The sequence below is a fragment of the Gopherus flavomarginatus genome, chromosome 5 (assembly GCF_025201925.1).
Source record: "Gopherus flavomarginatus isolate rGopFla2 chromosome 5, rGopFla2.mat.asm, whole genome shotgun sequence".
Lineage (NCBI taxonomy): Eukaryota > Metazoa > Chordata > Testudines > Testudinidae > Gopherus > Gopherus flavomarginatus.
Genome location: NC_066621.1, coordinates 72516024 through 72529237, shown reverse-complemented (window position 1 = coordinate 72529237; position 13214 = coordinate 72516024). Strand labels below are relative to the sequence as shown.

General features: G+C 40.9%; 1 protein-coding gene across 6 annotated transcripts in view; it reads left to right on the top strand.

The window, feature by feature from the left end:
• The first annotated feature begins 3540 nt into the window (after positions 1-3540).
• Positions 3541-13214, top strand: part of ANO5 (anoctamin 5) — a 91771-nt gene continuing 82097 nt past the window's right edge. For 4 of the 6 annotated variants that reach the window (XM_050955286.1, XM_050955283.1, XM_050955284.1 and 1 more), the window contains exon 1: positions 3542-3856. In XM_050955286.1, coding sequence (XP_050811243.1) covers positions 3796-3856 — 61 coding nt within the window. In that variant the 5' untranslated portion in view covers positions 3542-3795. Of the gene's footprint in view, positions 3857-13214 lie in introns of all 6 variants that reach the window. The other 2 variants (XM_050955285.1, XM_050955280.1) reach the window with 1 other exon arrangement.

Sequence of the window (13214 nt, the reverse complement as noted above, 5' to 3'; positions counted from 1 at the left end):
AAAAGGTGTCACAGCACATTATTACAGAAAAATTGCTTACTTTCTCTTTTTTACCATGTAATTATAAAATAAATCAATTGGAATATAAATATTGTACTTACATTTCAGTGTATAGTATATGGAGCAGTATTAACAATTCACTGTATGAAATTTTAGTTTGTACTGGCTTTGCTAGTGTTTTTTATGTAGCCTGTTGTAAAACTAGATAACTATCTAGACGAGTGGATGTAACCTCTGGAAAACCACTGAGTACCCCCAGGGGTACACATATCCCTGGTTGAGAACCACTGATCTAGACCAAGCAGAGCTAGTAGGAATGATGAAGAAGTGATTCTCCCTGAAAGAAATAGTGGTCTGACAGTGGGAGGATCTTTTTGGTTTTGCTTATAAAGGCATAACAAGATGTAATGGCTGGAAGTTGAAGTTAGATAAATTCAGCCTTGAAATAAACTACAATAGCAGTGAGGGTGATTACACCTTGGAGCAGCTTACCAGGGGAGGGTGTGGACCCACCACTGCTGCGAGGGTTTATGATGAAAGTCAATATCCTCCTAAAAGATGTGCTTAACTACAGTTTCTGGGAGAAATTCTACAGCTTGTGTGTGCAAAAGGTCAGGCTGAATGGTTGTGGCCTTGGAGTTTCCTGGCCTAGGAGTCTGTGCACCTGTGAATCTGTGATTCTCTCATCTCATGGGTCATGGGGAGAACAGGACTGCCTGCATTGCCCTCAACATGTATATAACACTTGCAGCTCTGCATTAAGACAATGACTGTAATAAATCTCATGCTTCAGGGCTTCAACTATTCATATGCAATGGTTAGGAAGGAATTTTATTCTCTGATGCACAATTAACTAGATGTTTAACTGGGAATGGGATGATTTGCCTTTTTCTGAAGTATCAGGGACGGCCACACTTGGAGACAGGGACACTGAACAGGGTGGGCTAGTGATCTGAGGTGGGTGGTACAGAAAATCCTCTTTCTCAGTGCTTGACTGGTCAAATACTCAAGAGTCTAACTGGTCATCAGATTTAGGGGTGGGAAGAAATAGTCTCTCAGGTCAGACTGTCAGGGATCTTGGTGGGGTTACACCTTCCTATGCATGAAATGTGGATCGCTTGCTAGGTTCTCAGATCATCAGGGCATATCTCTCCTAATCAGTTCCCTGCCATTACAGGGACCTTCAGGATTGGTGTCCTCTTGATCTCTCGTGTTCTCTGCCTGTGTCACACAATGGTTTAGACTCCTGAGGACTGAAAAACTTCGGTCTGACCCAAATTATTGGGCTTAGTATATAAGGGTAACTGTGCGAAATTTAAAGGTCTATGATATACAGAAAGTCAGACTAGATGACCTAATGGCCCCTTCTGGCCTCAAATGCTATGAAAATATGAATGGAAGGATGAGAGTGAATGGGGAAAAAAAGTCTGAGATTATTTGTGACTGTTACAAAATGGCTAATTAAATAAATTGAGACGCCTGCTTGGAATGGAGTGGTCTAGTAAAATTGTTCTAAGAGGGGGATGCCAAGAAGCTTCTCTATAACTCAGTAATTCTGAAAGTTAGATGCAGTTGGGAGGTATTTCTAAGATACACACAGTTTTATCTATGTATTTATTATATGTCTCATAGACTACAATCGGGTACATAATGAAATGTCAAAATATAATACTAGCAACCTCAAACAAAGCCTAGAGCAGATAAAGAAGAAAGAGTTCATGAAGAAAGACTTCACGAACATCAGACTTCATTAGCTCTATTTTGCTTCAAAAAGGGAAAGGAAGTGAAATATTTCTTTACATTTTGGCTAAAAAATTCTTCCATTAATCCATTTTAAATGTTTCAGTAAATTACATGAAACCATCAATGATCCATAAATTCACTGCATTTGAAGTAATCACAAAGTCAATTTTTTACTTTACCCATTCAGTTCTACTTCTGCACATTCACTGGACCATTCACTGTCTGGAATACTGTAAAGTCAATGTGGATAACATCAAAAAGAATAATTAAATTTTAGTGGGGGAACTGTGGGATGTATTATCAGGTGGAATGCATTCTGTTTGATTGCAATACAAATCTCTTTTAGAGTCAGTTCTGATAGTTCCTATATAATCTTTACTGTAGGTGCTGCATTAGATAAAGGCATTGTATAATACAGGGGTAGGCAACCTATGGCACACATGCCAAAGGCGGCACGCGAACTGATTTTCAGTGGCACTCACACTGCCCGGGTCTTGGGCACCAGTCCAGGGGGTTCTGCATTTTAATTTAATTTTAAATGAAGCTTCTTAAACATTTAAAAAACCTTATTTACTTTACATACAACTATATGCATCTGACGAAGTGGGTGTTCACCCATGAAAGCTCATGCTAAAATATGTCTGTTAGTCTATAAGGTGCCACAGGACTCTTTGCTGCTTTTACAGATCCAGATAAACATGGTTACCCCTCTGATACTTAACAATAGTTTAGTTATATATTATAGACTTATAGAAATAGACCTTCTAAAAACATTAAAATGTATTACTGGCATGTGAAACCTTAAATTAGAGTAAATAAATGAAGACTTGGCAAACCACATCTGAAAGGTTGCTGACCCCTGGTTTAGTCCTTTATTAGCTTCTAAACTCCATATTAGTCCATTTGCAAGATCATCTGGTGTGGGAAGTATCTGGCATAAAAGAAACAGCCCAAATACCATATATACATTACTCAGAGGCGTGACAGTCATGCAGGTTATAGGGTTTCCTGTCTGGTTGTCTGCTCCTCCTTAATAGGTGCAGCCAAGAATAATAAATGTTTAATACTAAACATATGCCACATGCTTAATCCTACAATAGTGTTCATTCTCCCTAAGGGGAAATTCACTCTAAGGGACTAAACCAAACTGTAACAGCTGGTGTATGATGCCAACTTTTGGGCAGCACTATGGTATGACAGAGAAAAACAGACAGATCTGTATTTATCTGTTCTGTTCTCTGATTGCATGGCCCCCACATTCCCCTGCTCAGCCAAGAAAGCCAACCTTGAATACTTGTCTAGTTCTCCTATCAGTATTTCTGAACTTTCTTCCATGCTGGGCTTTACACATAGCACAAACTTAAACTGAAAGGGCTCTCCTCTCAAGATCCCTTTTCGGAGTCTTTCAAAGGAGAATCACCTGAAGTGGTCCCACTACTTCTCTTTCACTGGCTAGTTTGGTTTCGCTTTGAGCAGTTGTAGTGAACACGGATCTATATTCGATACCTCTGCACCACTCCATGCACCTTTTTTTCCTTTTCTAGGTACTAACATTTCAGGGCACGTTTTCTCTGCTAACATGAAGCTCGACACGGAGATTTTGGTCCAAGAAAAAAGCCAGCAGTTTTCTGCCGCTACACTGGTTTCTTGGGCGGAAACAGCCGATGTGATTACGAGCCCGCGTGTGGGCAAGGAAGGGCATCCCGGCTCCATCACCAGCAGCGTGCAACATTGCGGGCACACCCTGGAACAGGCGCCGCTGCCGACCCCCCCGCTCCAGCTGGAGCTGCGAGAACTGCGCATGCAGCCTCCTCCCCGGCAACCCAAGCCCAGCGCCGGCGCAGCCCCTGACTCAGCTCGCGCCCCCTCCCAGCTGACACAGTAACCCGAAACCCGGGCGGGCGCGGAGTTCCGGCGTCCTCCGGGAGCGGGGGCAGCTGGCGAAGGGAGGGGACAGGGCGGAGTGGAAGGGGCGCGGGGTGCTCCCGCCTGGCTCCAGCACTTGGGCGGCTGGGTCTCAGTCTAGAGCAGGGTCCGGGGAGCGGAGCAGCCATGAACAGGCTGGGGCGGAAGGACAACGAGACCCTCATAGAGATGTCGCTGGCCACGGATGGTAGGTGCCCGCGGCCGCGGGGTGGGCGCTGCTGTTTGTTCTGCCATGTGGCCTCGGGCTCGGGCCGGCTGCCGCCCCACCTAGAGTGACCGGATCGCTCCCTCCCCGGGCTGCGGCCTAGGAGCCTCCCTGGGCTGGCCGAGAGCCTGGCCAGGGACCTAACGGTGCCGCCGGCGGGCAGGCGCGGCTGGGCGTGGGAGGAGGCTGGAGCTGGGGCGCTGGGCGGTCAGGGGGAGCCCTGGCTGCCCTGCCGGGTGCTTGTGCCGACACGGGGCCAGAAGCAGCGGGGGATCCGCAGAAAAATCGGGACAGGTGGTGGGGGGTAATAGGCACCTATATAAGAAAAGGCTCCGAATATTGCAACTGGCCCTATAAAATCGGGAGTGGGACATCTGGTCACCCTAAGTCCCCCAGGCCTGGGCAGAGAGATTCCCAGGGACGGGAATAAGGCGTTGGCGGGGGGTGCTCTAGGCAGTTTAGGGGCTGCTGGAAGGCCCAATCCTCCAGCCTAGGGAGCCGTCTCCTTTTCCCCTGTGCTGGAGCCTTCCCCACATCCTTCCCTCTTGAGAGGTGGGAGACTGCACCTTGCCCGTCCTGCTTGTAGCACACTCAATGCTTTAGGCACGACAAATGCTGCATCTGGGCAGGGGGTTAGACTAGATGACCCTTGCAGTGCCTAACACTATGATTCAGTAGACCCAGGGTATACAGCTCTTTGCACTGGTGCAGAACTGTACCTGGGGAAGCCCCCTTGCTGCTTCCCTCTCTCTGTGCTTTGCCCTGCTTTCTATAGACCTTGTCGTGCCAATGAGTGGACTCCCAGAGAAGCCCTCTGACTTGAACAATGATGGGGCAGTGGGGACAGGCTTAGTCTGTGATAGTGGTTTTCAACCTCTTTTAATTTGCAGACCCCTACAAATTTCAAATAGTGATGTAGACCCCTTGGGAAATCTTATACGTGGTCCACATCCCCTTGGGGTCCATGGACCACAGGTTGAAAACTACTGTTTCATGGTAATGACCAAGACCCCCTTAGACATAATATGCAGACCCCAGTTTGAAAACCACTGGTCTGTAATGATTTGCGATCCTGAAGCTGATATTTCCATGTGCCTGGAGTATGTATGTGTACACTCCCCCCTTTTTATTAAAACAAAGGATGACTCCTTTGAGGAATTTCCTATATATCCAGTCCCATTTGAAGGATAAAAGCCCTCCCTTTAAAAAAGAGGTGTCCGAGATATGTTTTTTACATTTCATAAGCATATTGTCAATCTACTTCACAATCTGGTCTCTAATGACCATGTAAAACTCTGGAGGAATATTTATATTTTAAATAAAACTCCTTTGATTTTTTTTTTTGTAATACCCTCTGAACAGCTTGAGAAAGGAGGCTTTTGCCATATCGCATTGGCCACAATTTTTTTTCTCTTTTTGAATGCAGTTGAAATTAACATGGATGCCATTGTTTAACAGCATAACTTTCTTATTGCTTAGAACAGTGATCTGCTTCTACTCTTAGTCAAGATAATAGAAAATATCCACTGACTTTAGTAGGTGCAGGATGAGATCCATTGTTTGTGCCCCAGTATTCCAGATTAATATGAGAGGAATTCTGAAACCGGAGTTTGTTAGTTTCATGTTGTTTCAGAGTGCATAAACATTCCCAAAACAGGACTAAAAACAAACAAACCAACAAAACCAAAACACCTATTGAGAATCTAGTGGATTTTCCCCATCAGATTCAAAGTATTGAAATCAATCAAATTTTGGCCCTCAAGGCAAGCATTTGACAGCATTGCTTTTAAGGAGTTTGATAGTGAGCAATATCAAATGGAAAATTATCTATCAGTAGCTATTTGCAGTGACAGCTTTTCTGGGTACATAGTTCAGATATCACTAGTGAGTTTGGGCATTCTGAAGCTCATGCCCACTGAATATTTGCCCATATTCACATTTGATGGTACTGGAAGGAGTGGGGGTATTTGAGCCTGCTCATCAGCAGAACCTTATCAGAGCCATGTGCGGAGTTTTGCCTGACTTGTTTTTCCCCCACATTACCTAAGCACTGAAATTCATAAGTTGTGCCTAAAACTGACCTACTAAAGAACCTCATAACATATTCCAACTAGTTGTTTTTCTGTAGTAGTCTGAGATGAAGTTTTCCTCATGAGTAAAAGGAAAGATTAATATTTACAAAGTACACACTGTTTTGGGAATAACCTTATTGCATTCATTTTTACCTGTATGTCTCCTTTATGTTTTTTTATTAGTCATAAACAGAGAATGTAAGGAGAAGCTAGTTTTCCTGCTAGTTTTAAGTTTCCACGATCATATAAAGAATGACATAGCAAATGTTACAAATGAGAAACTGTTATATACATATTTTAGAAACTTTTTTTTGGCAAAATTGATTTAGATTATGGTGAATCCTTTCATTGCTTTATTTTTTCACACATTTGCAAAGCAACTTGTAACCATCAGATTCCTAGACAATTTTCTAGGGTTGGGTTTTAGTGTTTCTTAAAGTGTTAACATATAGTAAATCTAAACTGCTTCTTATTTTTTTTTAAACGTATGCATAATCATCTAGCACCACTGTATCAGAGCTGGTAATGTTTGAGGTCATGATGTCTCCAAAAGTATTTTCTCCAACCACAGAAAAGTACAGTTCTTGCCTCAAGTATTGGCCTTGTTACAGCTTCTTTTGGGTTGAGGACATTCAGGATATACTTGTCCAGTACTAAATGTCAAGTTATTAATCAATAGCCACAGCTGCTCACCAGTAAGGAAATTACATAGGGAGTAAATGCTGTGACATTAGAAACACTGCAATATATAAAGATGAGTAGCAAAACTAAAATCTCAGATGAAGGCCTGGAAGATTCCACCCATTTGTCTTAAGATTAGAAATGTAGGTCTTGGATCCCCTGGAACTCTGGATAACTGGAAGACTAGTAGGATTATAACATCACAAATTAGGAAACTGGAAACTGAGGTCATATCAATATTCAAAAGTTGCACCATTTTAACTTCAAAATGTGTTTAAAAACCAGTTGAGTTAAACAAGTGCAAAACCTGGTGTGGATGCTTAATTCAATTTAAACCTGGTTTGTATTATTTTATTATAAGTAATTGAGTTAAACCAAATTAATTTAAACCTGGTTTATAGCAAATTTAGGGTTTTGCACCAGTTTAACTACATTAAACCTTAGTTGTGCCTCTGTAATTTTGAATATATGCAAGGCCTGAGAGGGGAAAAGATTTTTGGCTTGACTCTTTGTTTGATTGTCTGAGAACAAATACAAGGCCTTTATTTAAAAAATAATCAGCACACTCACCTCTCTGATAAAACCTGTAAATATTGACAGTTTAAGATCTCCAGTGACTTTTCGAGTAAGTTTAACCACACTCTTAGTACTTCTGAGGGAATAGTTAAGCAAAACCACTTGCCCACTTTTTCAAACAAACAAAACACACAGAGACCTTATCAAGCCTTCTTCATAAAGAAGCAAACAGGGAATAAGATCAGTTTTGATTTTTTTTTCAGGTCATGTAAATTGTCCTTCCGCTTCAGAACAATGAATGATTAATGTTTTCTCTAGGTGTGCTGCAATACAGATCTTGAGTTATATGCTCTAATTAAAAGTGTAAGGGAACAGAAGCCATCCAAGCTGTATTAAAGATTGTGGAAAGTGGGTCTGGGTTGATTGGGGCAACAGCTCTGCAGAATAGGCTCTACAGTAAAGACTACTTCTCGGCTCCTCGGAGCTAAGACCAAAATATATTTTTACAATGCCTAGCACAAAGGGACTCTGATCCTTGATTGGATTCTGTAGGTGCTATTCTAATACAATTACTCATGATAATAGCTTCCCAGCGAGCATGTAGAAGCTTTTCCATACTATAGGTATTCAGATACTACAGTGATGAGTGGCAGTATAAAACCCCTCAACTGTATGCCTTGTATGGAAAAGGCTGTCGGTCAGAAGGGGCAAAGCAAAGTGATCAACTGGAGCATATTTTCCTCCAAGGCTGGTTCATATTTGTATAGGAGTTAATGTGACTTTGCACTTGTTGTACAACTGCAATCCCTTCAGGCTCTTGAGTAGTGGGACAGCAATGATAGCATAAGGGGAGGAAAGTCACAGGTCCACCTGGAGCTGAAGCTTCCTATCTTTGGATTTGAAAGTCCCCCTCAAAGGAGAAGGTTTGGAGTATAACACTTCAAGGAAACTGAGAGTTTCCTAGACTTCCTTGCCTCGCTCCTGTGGTTTTACCACAAAAAAAAAAAAAAAGAGGGTAATGATCCCCTATCTTCATGGGTGTGATATGAAGTTTTTTACTGAAGAATTTTATTTCTTACTATTCTGGTAAATTTAAAGGCATGTCAGACATTACTTGGGAAATCTGAAACTAATAATAAAAGGCAGGAGACACTTGGCTTTGGCTAGGAATATTTCTCTGCTATTAGCTAGCTTTCTCCTTTGTTTTTTACATAAAAAATTAATGATAAAGGTAGCATTGTTGTGGAGGATAGCCCAAGGCTCTGGACCATCAGAAAGCTGGTATACACTTCTGTGCCATGTTGCAGAGTGTAGTGCTTTCCATCAGTAGTTTTTTGTATTTTGAAAAAAGAACTTGCATAAACCATATATATACAGTTTGAACTCAGAATAATTAATGCAACACTAAGAATTTCTTGACAGTAATAACCTAAATTCCAGGACACTTATTTATATTGCTTCTTATCTTATTTGTCTTTTCATATCTGAGAAAGAAAAGTAACAAAATGACTGCAGTCGCTAATGTTTTCTGAGTGCACTTGTAATGTGTTATTGTAGTTTGATAACTCATCATCATTCGGGGCCATATTCTGATCTCATTTAATCCAGAGTAAACTCCACTTATTTCAGTTTAATTACTTAGATTTACACTGGAATAATGAAATTAGAATATTCTGTATTCCGTACTACAGTAAACTTCAATTACTGAAGTGATAGGTGTAATAATTTCTTGTCCACATATAGAAGAACTGAACAGGATACCCTGTTCTAGGAGGATTTGAACTAAAATGGGAAGATTTATTAACCTGAACAATGTTTGAAAAATTACCCTTATGTGTTGAAAAACAAGCTTGTAGTAGTTTGGAAAACAGTTCAGAAAATATGTTTATGAGACAACATAGAAAAACTCCTTAAAGTCAGAAAACATGTTATCTGTGGATGGGATTTAGTTAATAGAAAAGCGGATATGTAGCTGCGTGTGTCAAAAGTAGATGAACAACTTAAAAACATTTTGGCTAACCACAAGGACAACTATATTTTAACAAAAAAAGTCAGTGTTGTTTGTAGTAGGAAAGCTTACAATTTGGAACTGGACCCAGCTAACTTAAATATTACTGGCTTATATAAATGCAAATACATATGATAAGTGTTTTAGTGCATTTAATGAGAAAATTAATCTGTAGCCCCATTTCAAACACACATTTAAGTATTGTGGAAATCTGCTCCCTGACTTGGCACAGCACCTAAGCGCATGCTTAACTTTAAACATAGGGTTAAATCAATCTGTTCAGCACATCACTAAAGCGTGACTTCAGTGGGATTTAAATACATGCTTAAATTTAAGCACATACTTGTATGCTGTGCTAAATCATGGTCTAAATGCAGTTTAGATAATGCCAGTTGAAGTTATTAATTCTACAGCATGTATGAATTATAGACTTATAAGTTACAAATGGAGCACTTTCCATGTAAAACCATTGTTTCAGGAAAAGGAAAGTTGCACGAGGTAAAACTTTCATTCAGTTTTTTGGCCAGAACTGGATTGTGTATTAAATTTAAAGTTATCAGAAAAATTACAACAATTCAAAAATAAATTTCTATGGCATTCAGTCCTGGATTTGGATGTCTCTGTTCACATGTGAATTTATTTTCCTTGGTTAATTTTTTAATTGGATTTGGAAAGTGTCACTCCCTTGCCTTTTATGAAGTCTGAGGCCTTGGCTACACTCACACTTTACAGCGCTGCAACTGGGGTGTGAAAAAACACCCCCCTGGGCGCTGCAAGATACAGCGCTGTAAAGCGTCAGTGTAATCAGGGCAGCAGCGCTGGGAGCGCGGCTCCCAGCGCTGCACGCTACACCCGTAAGGGATGTGGTTTACATGCAGCGCTGGGAGAGCTCTCTCCCAGCGCTGCTGCTCTGACTACACTCACACTTCAAAGCGCTGCCGCGGCAGCGCTCCCGCAGCGCTGCCGGGGCAGCGCTTTGAAATTCCAGATGTAGCCATACCCTGAATGTACTAGCTCTTGAGTACTCTTAGGACTTCTCTACACTTAAAATGCTGTAGCAGGGTAGCTGCACTGCTATAGTGCATAAGTGAAAACACTAATCTACAACAACAGGAGGGGATCTCCCATAGTTGTAGGTAATCCACCCTCCCCCCCAAAAGAGGCAGTAGCTAGTTGATGAGAGAATTCTCCCATCCACCTAGCACTGTGTACACCAGCTGATTTAATTGCATTGCTCAGTGGGGTGTGAATTTTTCACACATCACTGAGCAACAGTCAGACTGATCTAATTTCTAGTGTAGAAATTAGGGTCTTTAGAGTATGACTGCACTGTAATTAGAAAATGTTTCTAGCTAGATCAAAGCTAACTAGAATAGCAGTGTAGTTGTAGCAGCATGGACTGTGACATAGGCCCACTAGATCAAAGCTAGCTCAGATATGTCTACATGATGCCTTTGGTATCATGGGAGATGAGGGAGCAGGCCAGAAGTTAGGCTGGATATCCAGCCTGACAGTGCATAACACGGAGCAATTGAGCCAAATTCTTTTCTGTTGGACATTGGTATAGTTCCACTAAAGTCAATAGAGTTGTGCTAATTTACTCTAATGTGGCCCCTTTATTTTAATACATTTTAGCACCCAATCCAGTGCTCATTGAAGTCAATGGAAAGACTCCCACTCACTTCAGTAGCTATTGGATCATGCTCTCAGTTAATTCTGGTTTAAACTTTGATTTCCATGGAGACATATTGTAATTTCCCATCAACATCCAACAGTCTGATGACAGTATCTGAAGAAAAAAGGCAGACAAGATAATTTTCTTACTGTTCCCAGTTTTGTCAAGATCAGGCAGTCAAAATCAAGAGTCAGGTCTAACAATCACAAGATTATTCAAAACTCATGAGATTTAAACAAAAAAAATAATGCCTTTTGAGTTGTTAATTTATCTTTGCCTTAGAGCCTTTAGAGCACACAGGCCATATTTTCTATTCAACCATGAGGTTAGAAATGTATGTATTTTTAAAAAATGAAAGTTGATTTTCTCACATAATCCCAGGATTCCGGCAGTTGGGGAATGAAGAGAAACACCACATACCACAAGACTTGTGATAAATGAGAACGGGCAACACTGAGTTCCACTGAGATTAGATCTGTTCATTTGGAAGGCAGCTCTTTCATAATATTTTATTTTAGGGTTGCATCCACTTTGCTTGAATTCAGATTGGATTGTTTAGAGCTGATCCGATCTAAATGAAAAACCTGTTAATTTAATTGCCAGCATTTTCTAACAGTGAAATGGTTCCCTTAGAAAAACAAAGGGAATCAGAATCAATTGAAATTTGACCTTTTACCAACCTGTGGAGTATAGTTATTGCTGCACATCTTAAACATTTAGAGTAGTCAATTTTCAGTGATTAAAGCCCAATCCTGTAGTGGGCTATGCATGTGTCAGTGCAGGAACCATCCTTTTGGAACATATTGCAGGAGTGGGGCCTAAACCATCAGGGGCGGCTCTATCTTTTTTGCCTTCCCAAGCACGGCAGTCAGGCAGTCTTTGACGGTGCGCCTCCAGGAGGGTCCCCGGTCCTGCGGATTCAGCGGCTTGCCTGCGGGAAGTCTGCCGGTCCCGCGGCTTCGACGTACCTGCTGCTGAATCCGTGGGACCAGCAGACCTCCTGCAGGTGTGCCGCCGAAGGCTGCCTGACTGTTGCCCTCGCAGGGACCGGCAGGGCCCCCCCGCACTTTGCTGCTCCAGGCACGCGCTTGGAGCACTAGTACCTGAAGCCGCGCTGTAAACCATATGCTCTCTTGCTTTGTGTGGTGTAGTGAGGAACAGCTTTTCTAATTCAGGTGTAAAATGGATTGCATGCTAAGCTTTGACACCCATGTTTGAAAAATTTGACCTTAATTACCAAGTCCCCAGTTCAGCAAAGCAGTTAAACACCTACTTAAAGTTTAGGCCTAGGTTTTAGTCCATCCCTGTTCAGAGCTTTTAAAAGCACACATAATGTTAACTTTAAGTATGTGCTTTGCTGAATCAGGACTTAAAATCAGGGTTAAGTATATAGTGATGTTTGAGTTCAAGGGACTTGTTAGTCATTTTTATTTCAGAGTTTCTTTTACAGGAAAAAATACCTTGTGTATTCTAGCATACTTAGTGGCTCTTACAACCTTGGAACAGCCTTAACACTTAAAGGTATTAAAATGGATTTTCAAAACCATAATACGGTGCCCAAATGTCAATATTTATCTTTTATACGGTTGTTCTCTTTAGGATTTTTGTTGGAAGTAATCAGGGAAAACTAGCATTCAGTTCCATAGGGTTTGCTTGTAACATGGTTTAAAATAGCCCCAGTTTTGAATACATTAGGCAGATAAACTTAGAGCCATTGCAGTTCTTGTTTGGGGGAAACTTCTATTGACTACATTAGGATTGGACTGTTAGTCCAGAAGGGGGAGTGTGAAAAGGAAAGGGTAAGAGAGGAACGTGGTGAACAGTTTAGGCTGTTTAAATCTTTTTCTTCAACTAAAAAAGTCTTAATCTATAAAAATACATTCAAGCATAATGTTAGCCCAAACTCTGGACTAATTAGAATTGTTTTAAAAGTTTAAAAACCAGCATTTATTTACACTTGAAAAGAAGCTATAGAATATATACAGTAATTGCTTTTAAGCTGTTCATAATTACACCAAATTACATGGTATATAATACTTATGGTTAGCACCATCATTCATTTTAATGGGACTTATTACAGTAGTTTTATTATTATAGTTCTATAATTTAATCGAACACAATACACATATACCAGATCCAAGAGAGCCCTGCACTGAACGTTACAATTTTATAACCATTTTGCATAGGGAAATTATGTATTGATATGATATGCCTTTTACCAAGATGTTGCACAGTGTGTATTTCTAATATGCAAAATGTTTATAAGTAATGATACATTTCTAGTCTTAAAGCCTTCTCTGTGTGCTTTTTGTTAGCTTTATGTTATGTGCACATGATGATAGATAATTTTTAAGTATTGTAGCTCACCAGTAAACAGGCCAAATTATC